Genomic DNA, 19,807 nt, shown 5'->3' with positions numbered 1-19,807 from the left:
CAAAAAAGGGGGGGGGGCCCGCCCCCCCCCCCCCCCCCCCAAAAAAAAAAAACAAAAAAAAAAAAACATCCTTGAGTTTTACTATCAAATAATCATTCCCAAATGAAAATGCTGCATATATTCATGATGACTGGTATTGGAAAAAATTACAATCTTAAATATATTCTTCTCTACAGAAACATGCTTCCATCAAATATTGTTGCAGCTTGTTTTCGCCAGGTATGAGATATTTTTATTGTTCATTCGTATTCATGTAGTATAGTATAAAGACTGTTGAAATCTATTTTTAAAAATGTGCTTTTCATGCAATGTTTTATTACTAATATAGTAAAAACTGATAACAATATATAATTTGCCTTAAGCATATTGTGTCATCGCTCAACCGATCTTTAAAAATTTATTATGGTTTGTTGTAAAAGTAGTCATCTTTAATGATGATAGAGAGGAAATATGGCAGTAAACATGTTTTTCTTTAAAAAAATTTATGACTATATCAATAATGATCATAGAGAGCAGACAGTGCAAATATGTTATCTTTGAGATTATCCTCTATTGTATGTAATATCATTTTTACAAATTAGAACCCTTTTATTAAATATACACTTTTTGTATAGGCGACTAGTGAACAATGTAGCTGCATTATTATTGTAATCATAATATTATAATAACCACTTTCGTTGGCTTAATGCATGGAGTCTGAATACAGTTCACATATTGATGAAAATGAGTTTCTAGCTATAAAGAACGTAAAAATGTTTCCTAGGATGTATTAAGTTAAACTTGAATGAGTTTACAGATAAGCAGTCGGTGCCGGTAACAAGACCTTTTCGAAGATGGGACGCAACACAAGGAAAAACAGTTCATTTCCATATTATGTTCTTGATGTAACCTACTCTTGCGCTTACAGTACTGCTAAGAGGGACTCTGAGGATATATCACAGCTTCCTCTTTGGTGAATAAAGGTTGGACGACTCGGTCCATTACGAAATTGGTGCCAAGCCATACTCTTTATGGTTTAAATGTGATTATTTTCATTATCATTGTTTATACAAATGCAATAAATAATTATTCTCTTCACGTATTTGTTAATGATGTTTGTAATGGGAACAAAAGCCAGATATTTCTCTGCAATTTTAATATATTAATTTTATGTAAATGAACTTGAAATTTCAAAAATGTGATTAAACATTTTTTAAATGGTTGCCTACTATTAACAATTTGCGCAAACAAACATTCCTATAAAATTACATTATACTTTTATTTTGACGTATTTCAATATTATTAATTATACTTCTATTTATATACTGTAAAATCAATAATTTCATTGGAATGTACTGAAACAGTGCCTAAAACTATGTTGATCGTACATTGAAGAAAAATAGAAAGTAGAATATGCAATACTCAGATATGTTGTGATAATTAAACTCCTAAAATATTAACCAAAATTTTATTTTAATATTAAATTACAGATGAAAATATTAACATATGATGCATTGATAGAAATCAATTGTATACATTAATATTTAATTGAAACAATCAAAATTTTGCTATGTAAACAATTTTTTCATGCAATTCATATTGTAAATCTGAGATATTTTCCATCACAGTACAAGACAGAACGTGTCGTTGAGTATGATAACGAAACCAATACAACGATGGTCAAACACGTGGTCGGCACCAAAGACCGTATGAATGTAATGGGCCTCTTGGTTTTCTCGCTTATCTTCGGCATCATAATTGGCAAGCTGGAGGAAGTTGGGAAGCCACTTCGAGACTTCTTCAACAGTTTATTCGAAGCAACGATGATGTTCGTCAAAGGAATAATTTGGTGCGTATAACGATCCATTCAGACTCGGAATTCTTTCTTTTTTCTTTTAGTGTCCAAAAGGAAATTATAGCAGGTGCAAAATAAATTGCAGATAAAACATACAAGCAACTTTAAAAAACACTAAATCACATAAATTAAAAGGTATACAATGTTTTTATTTTACGCCTGTTCATCAAGTTTTTGAGCTTATGGTGGTACAAAGGAATTATGATAACACTAATTTTTGCAGGTGATGGATGTACACCTCCTACTAAATGGTAACCATTGATAGGTTGTTTTAATATATGAGTACCGTAAATTCTCATGTATAAGTCGAAGATTAAAACAGCAAATTACGATCGTAAAACAGGGATCGTCTTATACTGTAGGGGCACACGCAAATGTTTGATTTTCAAATCATGTTCAACACAAAATTTACTACTGAAATGAAGTTACTTAGTATGAATGAATGTAATATATCAGGGGAAATAAGATTTTGATGATCATTTGAAACGTTAAAATTTTATTATTTGGAAGATTGGCCCTACATTTGGCTCTGTTTTTAGCTAGCTATAATTCAGTATTCAGACCATAAGCAGCAAATAGTAGAAATTTCGACACCTCCGTGGATTCGCTTACTACACTGGCGTAAGCTACGCCAGCTTTACGCTGTGTGTGTGAACATACCCTTAATAAAAAAAAAATTGTTTCTATGAAGGGTGCTCAAATCCTGACATCAAACCGTCTGTGGTTAGGCAAAAGCACATTCTTCCTCTTTCCGATGCGATGTTTAAATTGATAGTTATCTCATGTTGCATATTTCCTGCACATAATCCATTTGAGTGTTTTCAAGATGTGGTAATAAATTTATAAATAAATCACTGATGTGCGGTGAAAGGGTTAAGCCTCCCATCTATGGACAAACGGTCCAGAAGGTTAAAAAAAATTTTCTATATAGACAAGGACAAACCCTCTGACCAAGTACTACAAACAAAGTACTATAAATGTATATAGTCAAAGATATCTTTTAATAATAATGTCTACAGTGGCTTACTTTTTACCAAATAATCTACAAAATAATTTGGCTCAGGAATGGTCTTAATCTCTTGCATTTAACCTGTGTTGTGGCCATTGTACAAATGTCATTTTGCTTAATATATTATCACAAAGAATACCTGAAATTTGGAAGAATAAACATCAAACAGACCTCTCAAAAAAAAATGTCCTGGCACCCCTATCCATTTTAAAAGATCCACTACCAGCGTCAGACAGGCCGTCCTCCCTCATGAGTCCTCATACCAAAAGTTTTTTTTATTTTATTTATTTATTTTACAATTCAAAAAATCTGGAGTAAGCTTTAAAAGGCCTAAAATTGCGCAAATTTTTCTTGGCATTACGGTTGGCCTATGTAGGTATATTCACTGATGAAAACCAGCTTTTGGAACCTTGAAACTAAAATCTATGTTTTTGCCAACACAGCCTCACTTACATATTGATTGATTTGCTAGTACTCATAAAAATTCTGTACTGTATATTTCTCTTCAAAACAAAACTATTTTTTTATAATGTTTAATTTTTTTTGGTATAATATCGTCACTATTTTCACAAAGAGACAATCTTCAATTTCGACCAAAACGTTTTGGAAAAAAACGTGTTTGAAGTGGATTACCTTTACTTAATAAAACTGATTTTTTTTAAAGTGTTTTTCATGTTTTTAAAGCCTCTTTGTGATGTCGATGACGATATGCTTCAAACAACTTAACATAAAATTCCCTTTGGACCCTGATCAGTCCCATATTGCTCTGCAAAAAATGGTCAGACCCCCTGTAGAACCCTAAATCTAATTCCATAGGCTTGAGTGTTTTCCCCCTCTTTCATTCCTTGAGTAGATATCTCTAAAACCTTAGTCGTCTTTTTGTATAAAGGATGTCTGAATTTTATTGCCGATGCAGCCTTATTTACATATTGATTCGTTTGATATCGTAAAAATTATACTTACCGATCACGTCTATGCCATTTAGCACATGATGCTGTGAGTTCTCGTTAATTGCCTACCTCTACTTTTATAATATGGGTTAACATTATAAACCGATATGTTCAGAAGCTTTTGAAGCCCCCAGTGTGTTTAATTTCAGCATTTTTACGAGGTTACATGGTATGATTATTAGCCTGGATATACTTTGTGATCTATCCTGTAGTATTGCAATAAATAGGATTATATTTTTGTATTTTATTACTATAAATTAGCAAAAGTCCTGCACCCCCAAGGGGCGGATTTAGGGGTGGGGGGGGCCGGGCCTGCTTTGGCTCACCCACTTTTGGAAAGCTAAAAAAAAAGAAAAGAAAGAAAGAAAAGGAAAAAATTGAGTGGCCAAAGTGCTTCAGAGGTTATTTTTGGGCGTGTAGAACAACAGATTCGGGGCATGCACCCTGGACCCCTAGGGTAGGGTTATCTCGACCGGCCAAACTTTCGGCTCCCTCCCTTTCAGGCATCTCTGGACCCGTCCCTTCCCCTCATATTAAGACTCTTAGATACTATATATAGACACCTATTGCAATGAATTATCTTCAAAAAAATTAATCAGAATATGCCAAGAAATATATATATTAGTTTCTTGCAAATTCATTTTTTGCGGACTGCGCTTCAGTTCAGTGCATTGTGCTGTACTGTAGTTAATACCATTGGATTAAAAATCATGTTAAAAATATTGTAAAACCTAGAATAAATGCCCAATGGGCTTAATTTCTAGAAAAATCCAATCTGAAATTGAAGCCGCCTCTTTAGTTTGCAAAAGTAGCATAGAAAAGATGGCCTTCTTTTCAAGATAGCACAGGCTGCTTTTCGAGATAGTGCAGTATGTCCTTGTACACGACTTTCAAATAAAACAAAATAAATTTAAAACATATGCTTGGTTGATTTTAAATGCCGGTTAATACACTCTGTGATGCAGACTTTCAGTGGCCCTATTTATTTTTTTATAGCCAAATGCCCAAAATTTAATTTACAGCATTCACATTTAAAAGAAGCCCCAACCCCCCCCCCCTTTACTAAGTTCAGTGGCCCCTTTACTAAGCCCATCTCGAAAAGAAGCCCATACAAAAGGTCACAAAATAGAAAAGGGAAAAAAAGCCAGAGGCTTCTATTTGAGGTTTTACAGTATATAATAACCAAGCTTTGTACAATCAGGAAATTATCCTAGTGAAATACTTTAGTTTCTATAGCTCTGGATTAAATAATCCAATGTACAGTGTTTTCTTCAATTAGTGGATTATAGTAGTAAAATGCCTTTTGCTATTTAAAAAATTGTTCAACCATTTCACATTTGCAAGCTTGGAAAAACAAGTTAATCTTGCCACATTCCTTTAATTCAAGGTTATTTGACAACAATTCAGGAAACCAAAATAATTTAATCAGAATGTTGAATAAGTAATTTAAAAGGATCAATAAGTTATTAACATTAAACTAGAAACAGATATAGAAACGAGAGCGACCGCTCACCTGTCAGTGCGTTCCTCCACAGGCGCAAGTTATTATATTGGGTGTTTTGGAAGAGCTAATAAGATAGCCATTAAATAATTAGAATGTTTATTTTGTACAAAACAAATTATTATTTAGAATGTTAATTTGTACAAAATGAAAAATATCTTAAAATTGAAAAAAAATAAAAGTGCTTAAAATTGGAAAAAGGGAGGTACTGAAAAGAGTACTGTTTCTACACTTTTGAAAATATTGATAATTGTGAACAAACTCTTGTTGAAAAGAAGTTATTTAACCCTCTGTTTAATCAACAGACAAAATGAATTCTTATTAAAGTTAATTACTTACTTTTATATACTTTACATCAGACATTATTGCAATTCTCAAATGCTATACCAACCAAAGATCTATGCAAAAGCATACAGAAAACATATTTAACTGACTGTTAATTGAATTCAATTTCAGCTCATGACATTTTTTTAAATTTATTTTATTATAAATTCGGCATGTTTATATAACACAAGCACATAACAAGTACAAAAAGACAGGTTAGGGGCATGCCAAGAGGGAATTATGTGCTAAAGCCTGACACCAGAGTGAATTCTCTCTAAACCGCTAACTTGTAAAAAAAAAACCAAAGAAAAACAGAGACTGAAAAAGCTTTTTTTACATTTTATAAATGTCAATGTTTTTAATACATTTGAATATGTTATAATTTGTATGTACAGGTCTCCCTCCAAATATAAAACATTTTTGGGACGGAATTTTTCCATGGTCCTAGCAGCTTTGGTCTCTAATTAGAATAGTAAAGATAAAAGATATTTCTTAATATGGGACCACAGAAAAGTTGTCTTTAATTGGAGGTGGTCTTTAATTGGAGGGGTCTTTCATTAGAGTGGTCTTTAGAGGGAGGGCTGTATTTTATTTATCAATGCCAACATGGCCCCTCTTATAAATACTTCACATCTATGATCAAGGTCATTGGATCAAACATGGAATGCATACTTGGCGTCCTGGGGAGAATTTCATGATGTACGTATAATTGTTGGTGCAATATGTGATCAAACCTACAGTACACTTTTTTTTTTTTTTATAAGAACACATTTTATAAGAACACTGAGGCTGAAAATGCTTAAAAATTAAGAACAAAATAAGAACAATTTGAGGCTGAGGTAAAATGTCAAATGAGATTTTTTTTTTTTTTTAAACTAGAAAGACCAAAAAAGTATACCTTATGTGCAGTAGGTGTGACTATGTAATACCCCTTTTATACAGTACAGTAGGTGCAGGCCTACCTACCTGTTATTTGTGGCCATTTTTTGCAGGGACCATTTTTTCAGGGGCCGTTTTTTCAGGGGCTATTTTTCCGAGGCCAATTTACCTACATTCCAGTACAGTGTATACTGCTGTACAATAATAATTTTCTATGTTTGAAAGGCGTGTAACATAAGAACAAAATAAGAACATTTGTGGCAAAGACAAGCCAAACCAGTCACTCGTCGCAAATCGTGTTTCAGAGAAAATGGCCAAAACATTCTAAAATGTCAAATTTAAAAAAAAATCAATAAAATAAACCTTTATATATCTACACACCATCATATGCTATTATTTTCCCCATTTTCAATGTTAAAAAAACACTTTTTAAGGATTTAAAGATAGTTTCTGCATGAGAAATGCCTGAAATCATAAACTTTAAAGGCTGATTTCTCATATATTGTTCTTTAAACAGCTGTGTAGTTAAACGCTTGTAACTTTATAAGGAAATGTCCGATTATTATTTTACTCTCTAACACTGTATTAATAACACAACATCGATTTTTGCGACGAGTGATTGGTTTGGCTTGTCTTTGCCACATTTTGAGTCTGAAATCGGCCAAAAAATAAGAACACTGAGCCTGGGAAAAATTTTACTGGTTCTTATAATAAATAAAAAAGTGTACCACAGTAATCTTAGGTGGAGAAACTACCGTAGGTAAAGTACCTTGAAACACACAACAACGAAGGATTAACCCCGACCTCAAGATTGAGAAGTGCTAAACCACAACCCGGGTGGGGGCTCACTCTTAAATTTTTTTTGTACGGGGAGGTGCCACATTTTAAGGGGTATATTTTCGAGGACAAGTGGGAAATATAGGTGGAGGAAGAGTTGCAGCATTGGTGGGAATATTTGCGAAGACTTGGTAGGCACAAGTGTGGAAGGTTTAACCGGGGTGAAATTGGGGAGCCCTCTCTGGTGTGATAGAGTGGCCTTTTTTTGTGTAAATTGTAGCAGTACAAGCCCATAACAATTCTCAGTAAAATATATTGCACAAGTTTAGTTTGTATGCAGGTGAGCTCCCTGGGACCACAACCCCTGCACCTAACTGCTCCTGTGTTAATACGTTTGTGTCGTGACCCCAAAATCTGTGATTAGCCTGTTATGTTGAGAATGTTTAATAATTGTTTATCCTGCCTTTGCCATTTATTATCATGTTTAATGTGTGATTTAGATTTGCTCCCTAGTGAGCAGAAAAGCTGCATATGTTTTGATAGTTGTCATTTGGGTTTGAATAGTGTAATAACGATAAGTGCTTTACTTGCTCTTGGGGAGTGTAAAAATAGAGAACTGTTGTTGTTACAAATTATTTTAAACGAATGTCATATTATTTTTCTAAATGCATTAGACCACACCTTGCATTTGAGTCTCTCTCTCTCTTCTTCGAATGCAGAGTGAGTGAGTGGGTATATAATTAGTACTAGAAACATTCGGCTGATTAATAAATCTTTTTTAGCTCTACTGCCTCTATTATATTGCCTCATGAGGCTGATTGATTAATAGTTAATTGATAATTGGATTTTTTTTTTTTTTAGCTCTACTGCCTCTATGATACTGCCCTCATGAGGAGATCTAGAAACTCTTGGCTGATTGATTTATAGTTGATTGGTTTAAATAGATCTTTTTTTTTAGCCTCTATATACTGCCCTCATCGGAGCTTTCGAGATCACAAACTTTTTTTATATATGTATATATGTATATATGTATATATGTATATATGTATATATGTATATATGTATATATGTATATATGTATATATGTATATATGTATATATGTATATATGTATATATATGTATATATATATATGTATATATGTATATATGTATATGTATATATGTATATATGTATATGTATATATGTATATGTATATATGTATATATTATGTATATATGTATATATGTATATATTATGTATATATGTATATATGTATATATTATATATATGTATATATGTATATATTATATATATGTATATATTATATATATGTATATATATTATGTATATATATATATATTTTATATATGTATATGTATATATATATATGTATATATATTATATATATATGTATATATATTATATATATGTATATGTATATACTGTATATATTATATATGTGTATGTATATATATATATGTATATATGATGTGATATCATCATGACCATATTTAAGCATCACATGTTTTTGTCAAATAAAGTTTGATAGTCTGGACAGGACGTTAGAGCCAAGAAAAAATGCTGAGCCATATTATGTTTGTCACTTGTGACCTTGTATTTTCTGGATACAGGATGTAAATGTATATTAACCTTGAATGTTCATGCTGTGCTAACCTCATGTTCTGCATGTATACTAAATTAAACACGAAGGGCAAAGAGGCTGAGTATTAGGATCTGGTAATTAATGTCGCCGTTGTCGCTGCAATAATGCGATAATGTTTTGCTCTTGAGAATTGTGAAAACAAAATATTCATTATTATTTCATTATAAGAATTTAATATGATAATTATAAGTATATATTGTAACATTGTTATTTTTAAAAAGTTGATATTTTGTAATTTTTGTTAGATTATTATTATTTTTTGTTTTATTTTCTCTCTTAAATGACATCTAAAGCTTCTAACTACACTACACAGCTATATTCAGCGTCATAATGTCTAACATGATCAACTGACATGATGTTCATTATCATATTTTGTGCATATTGCTCACATTGATAATCATTTGAATTTTAGTATTGTAAGCATTTCTTCTTTGCATGTCCATTCACTTCTAAGAGTGAGGCAGAAGTCACCCAATATTAATTAAAACAATTTAATAAGAACAATTTGAGGTATTAATAAGATGATATATAAGATATGTAATATACAGGTCTTCCTCTAATATTAACCCCTCCAATTAAAGACCACCTGCAATAGGGACCACTTTTTTGTGGTCCCAATTTAACAAATGTCTATCTTTATTATTAAAATTATGGACCAAAGCAGCTATAGACCATGGAAACCCTGGTCCCAAAAGTGGTCCTTAATTGGAGGGAGCCCTGTAATAATAATAATTATTAGTATTTAGAACTCTAGCACATATTTTACCAAGAATACTAAGGCACTGGTTATGTTACCTTTTGTCTTTGGATCTCAATATTGGCAAACTGGCACAAAATACAACCTCCTCCACTTCCTGGGGAGTATTCCTTGTTGCATGCTTGCAGGGGGAGAGAGACGCAAGGTGGGGAGGGGGACGGGTGGTATAGTAGATTGTAAAAATAAACTCAAAAGAGTCCAGTTACAACTTTGAGATATCATTCTGTACTTTCAATAACATGTTCTTTTCTCTCTTCTCTCTTCCTGCTTTCCTTTCTTTTCGTTATATTTTTTAAGAAGGGGTTTGTTTATTCTATCCCCATGTCCCTCCCCTGGATCTTCCCCTGGTATAAGGCAGCACAGACTGATACATTAAATGCTACAACATCCACCAGATACCCATTTATGATTCACACCCCTTTGAAGAAAAGAAAAGTGTTTGTGCACCAAGGACACACAAGAAATTCAGTGCCAAGTTTCTCTATGCAAATGTTAAACAATTTCAATCAATATTGGCACAAAATTCAATATTTATATCCTCAATTTTTTTTTTAAATTCTTTATTCAAAATTTACAAATCGTGGCAATAAGCCAAATTGAATGTAAAATAACAAAGGGACTTTAAAAAAGCAGCTAAAAATGGGGGAAAAAAGAAGGTATAAAAATATAAAAGGAAAGAAACTGTATACCTTCATCTCATAGAATAGAAATTAATTAACATTTGAAGTAAAAAACAGCAGCACTTTTGAGACTAACAATATATAATAATTCTCAAAATTGCGATGTCTAACGACGACTAGCGTTCAAGAAGAAGAAGTCTCAAAAGTGCTGCTGTTTTTTACTTTATACTTTCTATACTGTACAGACTAACGCGGCTATACTTTTTATTTAACATTTGAAAGAAACACTTTATGCTGGAAAACCGACATTTCAGAGCAAACAATCAATTTTGCAGTATTACAGAACTGAGGTACCAATGTCAATAAATTTACAATAAAAAGAATACTTTTTCAAAATTTATTATTTTTGCTATAAACCTTCACAATAAAATCAAGAATATTTTTATCAAATTCATTGTTCAATATATAAATATACATTTGATTATAATTAATCTTGATTACTGTATTGTTTAATTTATATATATATATAATATATATATATATATATATATAATATATATATATATTGCTAAATTTTTGTCTTGTTATATCTTATTTACTGTATAAACAATTCAAAATACAATCACAAAAGTATTTGTTTTAATTCATCATTCAATATAAAAATGAATATGCAAATTTATTTGCTATAAAAAGATGTACTTGGTAAATTATACAAATTAATCTTTTATATATATATAATTAATTTATATATATATATAAATATATATATATATATGTATGTATGCATATATATAATGTATATGTATATATATATATATATGTGTGTATATATATGTGTATATATACATATATATGTGTATATATAAACATATATATAATTTGACTATTACTGACCTGGACATTCTAAAATAATTTTTTTCTTTTTTTGTCTGTTTGCAGGTTGTCACCTTTTGGTGTATTTTTCTTGGTTCTTGGCAAACTATTGGAGATGGATGAATGGGCGCTGATGTTTGGTCAACTTGGCCTTTTTATCATCACTGTAGTGGTCGGACTTTTTATCCATGGCGTCGTTATTTTGCCGCTCATCTACTATTTCTTTGTTCGTCAGAACCCATTCTCTTTCTTAAAGAAAATCATTCCTGCTCTCATCACAGCTTTTAGTGTAGACTCCAGGTAAGGCATGCTATTTTTCAAAAGTCTGTGGCTATTATTTTATTTCAATTAAAAAAAACAAGTAACATTTTAAAACAAGATAACATGAGATTACAAACCTTCGCCCTGTTGCACCATATTTATGTACTGAAAAAAAAAAATCCCCCCCATCCAGCCTATCATAGGCCTTGCACGTGGCAAGCACATCATCAGACGAGTTTGACCGCCGTCTGGACTGCTTCCAGTCTATCGGCCAGAATTTAGCACACGCCCAATCTGTTCAAGTTGGCCTGTCGTAGTTTTGCTCTATTTGCATCTGTCTGCTGCGGCCGGAAAATATGTAAGTAATATTCTATAAATCAGCAACTTCCGATCAGCACAAGCAAGTCGCAGGAGTCTCATGGAAATCAGAGGTGGCCTCCTGCAACCAGACAAAAATCTCCCTGAAAAACTTCCACAAATTCATTTTCTGCATGTTTTCACTACTGTACACCACAATATATCATTTGTCGCTTGGAACTCGATGTTGATTGGTATCATAATAAGCAGCAAAACGAAACTAGGTGATAGATGTTTTCACACTACTGATTTGTGGGGCCTTAGCAACAGTTTCCAAGGGGCGTGGCTTAGCAGAAAGTCCATTAACAAAGTGAACAATAGGATTGGTATGCACCAGAGGCATTAATTTTTAATATATTGCACTGTTCACAATAAAAAGGTATTCTGGTGTGAGTGATGTTTTGCCCTACCTGCTAGTGATTCGGGTTGGATTCGAACCCATGACCTCCAGATAAAAAGAAGATAATTGTAAATCTGTCTTCGTAATTTTTATGTAGTGCTGCTACCCTTCCAGTAACCATGACTTGTTTGGAGGAAAATTTAAAAGTCGACAAGAGGATCACCCGGTTTGTCCTGCCCATAGGTGCAACGGTGAACATGGATGGGACCGCGCTCTACGAAGCAGTAGCCTCGATCTTCATAGCCCAGCTCAACGACATCCCATTAGATGTGAAGGACATTATTACAATTAGGTACGTCTCCAAATATTAGCATTATACATTACTTTAAATGTTTACATTTCATAGGTTGCCCTCGCCATCTTATTTCACTTTTTTAAAGTATACAGAATGAAAACAAAATTTGGCATAATTCTGTAAAAGTGAAAGCCTGGGTGGATGAACTCCTCAGAGCCATCGGCCAATCATGTTTTAGTGTAAGAAGTAGGTTTAGTTTTATAGGACATCTTTTTTTTTTTAATTTTTGTGTCACAATCTCAATAAATTGGTGCTACTGTACTTTTATTTCATTTATATTTCATACTATTGACTAATATATATGGCTCCAACTTCTATTTCATTATAATATATTTCTAATTTTGAATGCAAATTTAAATATATTAAAATGCTTTGAAAAATTATATAACATTATTCTGTTAAAATATATACATGATCTTCATAATCATTTTCAATAAATTCATCATCATTATCATCATCATCATCATTATCAATATCATCAATTCGATCAGGAGCAATACAACTGATACTGCTCAAGATACGAACCTTTTATTCAAATTTTTCTAATGCAAATGCCGAAACCATAGGGTTTATTTATTAATGCCAAAACAAAATTCGCATTTTCCTTTTTTTTTGAGAACACAGGCCAAATATTCATCAGTCAGCAATTCTATAAAAGCACAGGTTGTTATAGTCGTATATCAACAACAAAACGCACAGGATATTAAAAAAGAAATCACAAAGTAGTTAAACCAAGAAATGGTTGTTAGGTAAACAAGCAATTCGCTTCAAGAGATTTTTTAATTTTAGAGATTTATTAATGCCAAAACAAAATTCGCATTTTACTTTTTCTTTTTTTTTTTTTTTTTTTGAGAACACAGGCCAAATATTCATCAGTCAGCAATTTTATAAAACCACAGGTTATTATAGTCGTATATCAACAACAAAACGCACAGGATATTAAAAAAGAAATCACAAAGTAATTAAACCAAGAAATGTTTGCTAGGTAAACAAGCGATTCGCTTCAAGAGATCTTTTGAAAAGATATATTGGATGCCTTTCAAAATTCCTATTACACATTTAGTGTATTATATAAATCATATACAAAGTTAAAGTAATAGTGAAATGTTAACTAAAGAAGCTATAATGATTTCATAGTGCTTTAATGGAATATATTTTGTGGGAAGGTAGACTTATCTAAATGGTTTCAAATAGTGACATTTTGCATTAAATGAAATCACCACATACCATCTTTTTTTGCCAGCCAGCGCCCCTTTACATCGAGCCCTCACACCACCCCCTCCTACCCCAATTAAAATAACCCTGGAAACATGTTTAAGGAGTAGATTTAGTTTTATAGGACAACAATTTTATTTCCACTATCAAAATATCAAAGAGCTGAATGACTAAGCACATAGGCTTATTTGCATGATATGCGCTATACAAAATAATCTAAATATTTATTATTAAAGCATGGCCCACATACCAAAGAGAAATGAACTTATATTCACATATGCTGGTTTCGGCCTGGGGCAAAAAGTGAGAATGGGGAACTTAAATCCTTATTCCAATGAAAACTTAATGATAATTTTTTTTTTATGGAAGATTTTTACTAATAATACAAATGAAATCAGTATAGTAGCACCTTCTTTAGAGAGACACAAGCTTGAGCCAGCTTCATCAGGTGAATCAATCATTCACCTGATGAAGCTGTGATAGTTTGTCACATGTCTCAATAAATTTTGTTAGTCTAAAGAAGGTGCTATACCATACCTAATATTTCAATTGTATTTTATGCTATTGACTAATACAGCTCCAATTTTTATTTCCTTAATATAGTAGATTTCTAATTTTTAATGCAAATTTTAAATATATTAAAATGCTTTGAAAAATTATGTAACATATGTTATTGATGGGAGATTATTCCAGCTCATGTTTATACATGTTGCTGTGTCATTGATGGTCTTCTTTATTGATTACATAACTGTACATAAATATTTCTCGATTCTTTTTTTCTAAAGTGTGACTGCCACCCTTGCAAGCATTGGTGCTGCTGCCATTCCGCACGCTGGTCTTATCACCATGGTGATAGTCTTGAATGCTGTTGGAATTCCAATTGACGATATTTCGCTGATTTTTATCGTTGACTGGTTCCTGTACGTATACAAATTTCATTGTTACCTTGATTTAATAGACTCGATCATCATTGTTTTGTTATAGGCATCTTTGATTTTCACAATAATAATTATCATTGTTTATAAAGCATTGTTCATTTAACCTCTTTGATCTGTTCATAATACCTAATAATAATATAATTGGTTAAATCTCTGAAATTTGATTGGTTATCCCTACATAATCCGAGAGCTAGCAACAGAAGATTTCTACCCATTTTTCCTAGAAGGTTTGACCCCCTTAAATTGGTTATGCTGTCAGTCATTTATAAAAGGATGTACTAAGATGAACCCCGGGGGTTGGTATGACTCTAGACCCCCTCGAAAAACCCCCAAAACCGGTCAGTTTCAACCCATCACATAAAAAATTTTGTCAGAATGTAGTACTTTGTGTGTACATCATAAAAACCTAAATCTTAATAAAAGCTTTATTTTAACACGGAAAAAAGGGTGTTCTACTAGTCTGTGAAGGAGAAACAGAAATAACAAATTAAAGTTAGCAACTTTGGAAGCAATTAAAAAAGTGGTATCATAAGGCTACAACAAAACCAAAAATTACATTATACAACAAATATTCTATATGGAAAAGTCAACATTCCGTATTAACCAGGACCCTCCAAAAACTCAGACCCCTAGCGACTCTACGACAGATACTACGCAACCAATGCCGTAGGCAAGATTTTCAAACAGTGCAGTACAATATCAGAGTGAACCCACTTTACGCATAAATTCAAATAATGTGGACCATTTTCTTAAAAGTTGACCTAATTTACGTAAAAAAATATGAAAAATCTGCTCCCATTCTCTTAAAATTTTACCCATTTTAGGCTTAGTATGAGAAATCTGGACCCATTCTTCAATAGTGGACCCATTTTATGTATGAAATTGCATAATTTGGACCCATTTTTCAAAATGTGGACCCATCTTTTTTTCTCAAAACTATTTCTAAAATATTATGACAGTACAGAAAACTAAATCTGGTATGTCAACATTGGTAGTGGTGTTCGCCAGACCGTAAATTAAAAAATACTTTTTCCTCCTTAATTTTAAAATTGATTAGTTTTCGAATACTTTTTTTTTTCATATCATTATTTGACCATAATGATGACTCTAAAGACAAAAACCATACATAATGAAATGAATAATTTTTTCAGAGATCGATGCCGAACAATGGTAAATATAGAAGGTGACTCGATTGGCGCTGGTGTTATTTATCACTTGACAAAAGACCAATTGAATGCTGAAGATCCACCTGGGTACAAGCCTTGTGAAAATGACGAGCCCGTTGTTGAAAATGGCGCCGAAGAGACTAGATTTACTCACGAAATCAATGAAACAGAAGTTGCTCAGGCAGATAGCATCGCTTGAGGCCAATTATACACCTAGAAACAAGAATGTCTACTGAGGCAATCAGCAATCTAAACACAGAATCTCAATTTACTCAGAATAATATATGAAATCTGTTCGTGCAAGTGTTAATAATGACACTCTAAAAAATAATGTTCATTCTTTTCATGTGAGAGTACAGTACTTGAAAATACAGGGTATATATATATATATTCATCCCAATAATCATATACTAAATTTGCAAAGAACTAGCAAGTGGAATACAATTCCTGGGGTACTTATCCTCTTCGTGTTAATAGGATATACCAGGTACTGTATTGTTCCTCCATCTGTTGGTTTACCACCCCTGATGTCAACATTTTCTCACCAGGTGGTCCATTCAGTCGCAGATCCAGAAATTTGAAATGGAGGGGGCCGAGGGAGGGATTTTCCCAGGTTGTGGGCTTGTACACCTCAGTACCACCACGGTTGGCGATGAGGTGAGAAAATTTATGGATGGCACCTCTAGATGACTGAAAATGGCACTCTCAGACATAACAATTGAATATAATTTTCCTATTTTCTCCATTTTGGAGCCGAGTTAAAAAAAAAAATGTCAATTTTGCCTTGTCGAGATCCTCAAAATGGTGTTCTTGTACCACCGCCTCTGGCTTAGAAAAATATTTCCACCAAAAGATTTAATCGGGACCCTCCAATGGCAGGAGCAGGTGTCACAGCCCACATACATAGTCCCGATAAAGAGAGCTATATAAATGCTCAAAAACTCGGGATCTTATACACCGGTCGCATAGTATGAGAGTGTATATACTGTAACTATAAAAAAATCAAGCTTGTATGTACAGTAATCAAAGTATTATCCTTTTTGCAAATGCCTCATAGACTGGGTGCAGTAGCAAATTAGCAGAAAAAAGGTAAAAGAAAATTTATTTTAGGTTTTTCTGAGTAAGTACATCGTATATTGTCTTGGAAAAAATAACCCCATTCTTAGGGCTTGGGCAATTTTTTTATAGCACTGTGAAATTTTGGCATAAATTGCCCTATTTTGGACTAATTAAGATAGAGGTAGGGAATATGAATGTATGTTTTTAGATTTGAGTTTTTTATGTTTTGAGATTGTATATGTACAGATACAATCTCAAAACAATGTATAAATACCATTATATTATTATTATTATTATTATTGTTATTGTTATTATTATTATTGTTATTATTATTATATATATATACTATTGTTTTGAGATTGTATCTGATACAATCTCAAAACAAATCTCAAAACAATAGTATATATATATATATACAGCAATAAAATAAAACATATATATAATAAACTATCACAATATAAACCCACTGGAAAAAGAAATAGTGAAATTTTGCTGAAAGACCCAATGATCCCTTATCATCCCCATTATCATTATCATTGTCATTATCATTTTCATCATCCTCATTACCATCATTATCCTTATCCTCATCATCATCATTACCATAATCATCCTCATTAATTTTATCTTCATCATCATCATTACCGTCATCCTCATTATGATCATTGTCATCATCATCATAATCATTATTATCCATCTCATCAATCATCATCAACATCCTTATCCTCATCATCAGTGTTATCCTCTTCATCTTCATCATTCTCTTCTCATGATAATGAGGAGGAGGAGGACGAGAATGAAGATGAGGGTGAGGATTCTCATTATTCATCATCATGATAATTATTCTCATCAATCATCCTCATCATCATTATCAGTCATCCTCATCAACAACAATTATCATCAATCATAATCATTCTTGTCCTCATTATCGATCTCATCATCCTAATCCTCCTCCTTATCGTCATCATCATCATCATCACCATCATCTTCTTCCGCATCATCATCGATCATCCTCATCACCTACCTCATCTTCCTTTTGCTCATCAACCTCATCCAGCTCCTTGTCATTTTTATCGTCATCGTAATCATTGTCATCATTCCATCATCTTCCTTAGTATCATAATAATTGTCATTCCTATCATATGACCGTCATTATCCTCGTTCTCATCAATCATTATCATCATTATCCTTATCCTCATCATCATCATTATCATCCTCAAGGATGAGGAGGAAGACGACGGCGACGACGAGGGAAGGATGAGAGGGATGATTTTCATAATTCGTATTCATCTTCATCATTATAAATCATCCTCATGATCGTCATTATTACAATCATCCTCATCAACAACCATTATCATCAATCATAATCACCATCATCTTCTTCCTCATCATTATCCATCATTCATCCATCATCCTCATCATCTTTCTTCTCGTCATATCATCCTCAACATCTTTATCCTCATCATCATCAGCATCCTTGTGAGTATGATGGGGATGAGGAGAACGAGAATGAAGATGAGGATAAGGGTGAAGATGATGATAATGACATCAGTATAGCAAGAATAACAGTGCTAATGCTATATTAATTTTAATAATAAACTATACTTTTCAAAAAAAAGCATACGATTAAGAAAGCATAAGAACATAATAGTACAATGTTGATGAAGAAAAGTGTAGTGTAGGAATAATAAATTTCAATAGGTAAACATTTTAATTTTTATTGTCGTTATCTTGGAATTTTGTTGATGACGTCATCATTACAAATTTTCTCGAAAGGTGGGAAATTTCCGTCAGACAGACCTAGACCTCCATCGTCCGACGCCACGACGAAGTCACCACACCACAAATATTGATTTGTCTCTCCATATGACATTATTTTGATTGCCAATCCCTAATATTTTGGCTTTAATGCAAAATTTTAGGCCATATTCTAAGCTAAAAAAAAGCCTCCCATGAGCTCATGGATGTTTATTTCCTGTACTCTGACCGAGGGTCTAGTCGGCCCTGTGTTTGGACCCACCCGGTCAGACAACTGGTGCCATTACACTGAACAACAGTAAATGGTGAGTATTTTAACTATAGGTCCTGTCAGTTTTGACATTTTATAGCAAAACTAGAAGTGACTAAAAACATAAATGTTTCCGATACCCCGATTCGAAGTCCAAAAATGGTTGGCCTATTATTTGGTCTGTTAAAGCAAAATTTTACTATTTCGTTGTTTCATTGGGTTTGTATTGTAGTGTTCATTATATGTATGTTTTTTTTACTCCTGTTGTATAATATTGTTTTGAGATTTTATTTCTACTTCGATAACAATAACATGACAAAATCCAAGATAGCGTCCAAAATGGACGCTATCTTGGATTTTGTCATGGTGACGTCGTCATTCCGATCAATTTTTTTTAACAAGAGTGATGAGTATCTATTTAGTCAAGTTGTTGTTATATTTCATATTCATAGTTATGAAAAAGTGACTAAAACATAAATTTATTTCCCCTACCCTCATCTTAAATTGTCAAAAATAGGGTATTTATGCCAACATTTCTACGTGCTGTAAACAAAAATTGCCCAGCCTTAGGGATGGGGATTTTTTTCTGAGACAAGGGTATACGGATTCAGAAAAACCCAAAATAAATTTTCCTTTACAGTACTTTTTCCCGATAAAGTTCATTTCAGCAGATTTACAACCAGGCTATCAGTGGAATGTTCCTCCGGCAAGCAAATATTTGTCTGCCACCTCATTAAATACTTCTCAAATTTATATGAATGAGGTCGTTGAAATCTACACATGGTTTCAGGCTTCATTTTATTGAATCTATTGATAATGTTGTTTTACTAAGGCAATATTAGTCGCACTTCCGTACATCTGCATAGTGTATATTATGATACATACAATATAGGCATATGGCGGAAATGACCTGTAATGTGGTGGATAATGCAATGAATAGAAT

General features: G+C 32.6%; 1 protein-coding gene across 1 annotated transcript in view; it reads left to right on the top strand.

Annotated features, from left to right (window-relative positions):
• The window catches only part of LOC117118227 (excitatory amino acid transporter 1-like), a 30,710-nt gene extending 13,250 nt beyond the window's left edge, over positions 1–17,460 (top strand). Inside the window, exons 3-8 of the mRNA XM_033262746.1 lie at positions 177–219; positions 1,608–1,828; positions 11,235–11,468; positions 12,284–12,478; positions 14,482–14,616; positions 15,786–17,460. Of these exons, the coding sequence (XP_033118637.1) occupies positions 177–219; positions 1,608–1,828; positions 11,235–11,468; positions 12,284–12,478; positions 14,482–14,616; positions 15,786–15,999 (1,042 nt within the window). The 3' untranslated portion in view covers positions 16,000–17,460. The remainder of the gene's footprint in view (positions 1–176; positions 220–1,607; positions 1,829–11,234; positions 11,469–12,283; positions 12,479–14,481; positions 14,617–15,785) is intronic.
• The last annotated feature ends 2,347 nt before the right edge of the window (positions 17,461–19,807 follow it).

The sequence above is a fragment of the Anneissia japonica genome, unplaced genomic scaffold, assembly GCF_011630105.1.
Source record: "Anneissia japonica isolate Jap-2015-1 unplaced genomic scaffold, ASM1163010v1 scaffold7345_len93687_cov157, whole genome shotgun sequence".
In the NCBI taxonomy this organism is placed as follows: domain Eukaryota; kingdom Metazoa; phylum Echinodermata; class Crinoidea; order Comatulida; family Comatulidae; genus Anneissia; species Anneissia japonica.
Note: the sequence above shows the minus strand (reverse complement) of the source record. Positions and strands in the feature narration are given on the sequence as shown.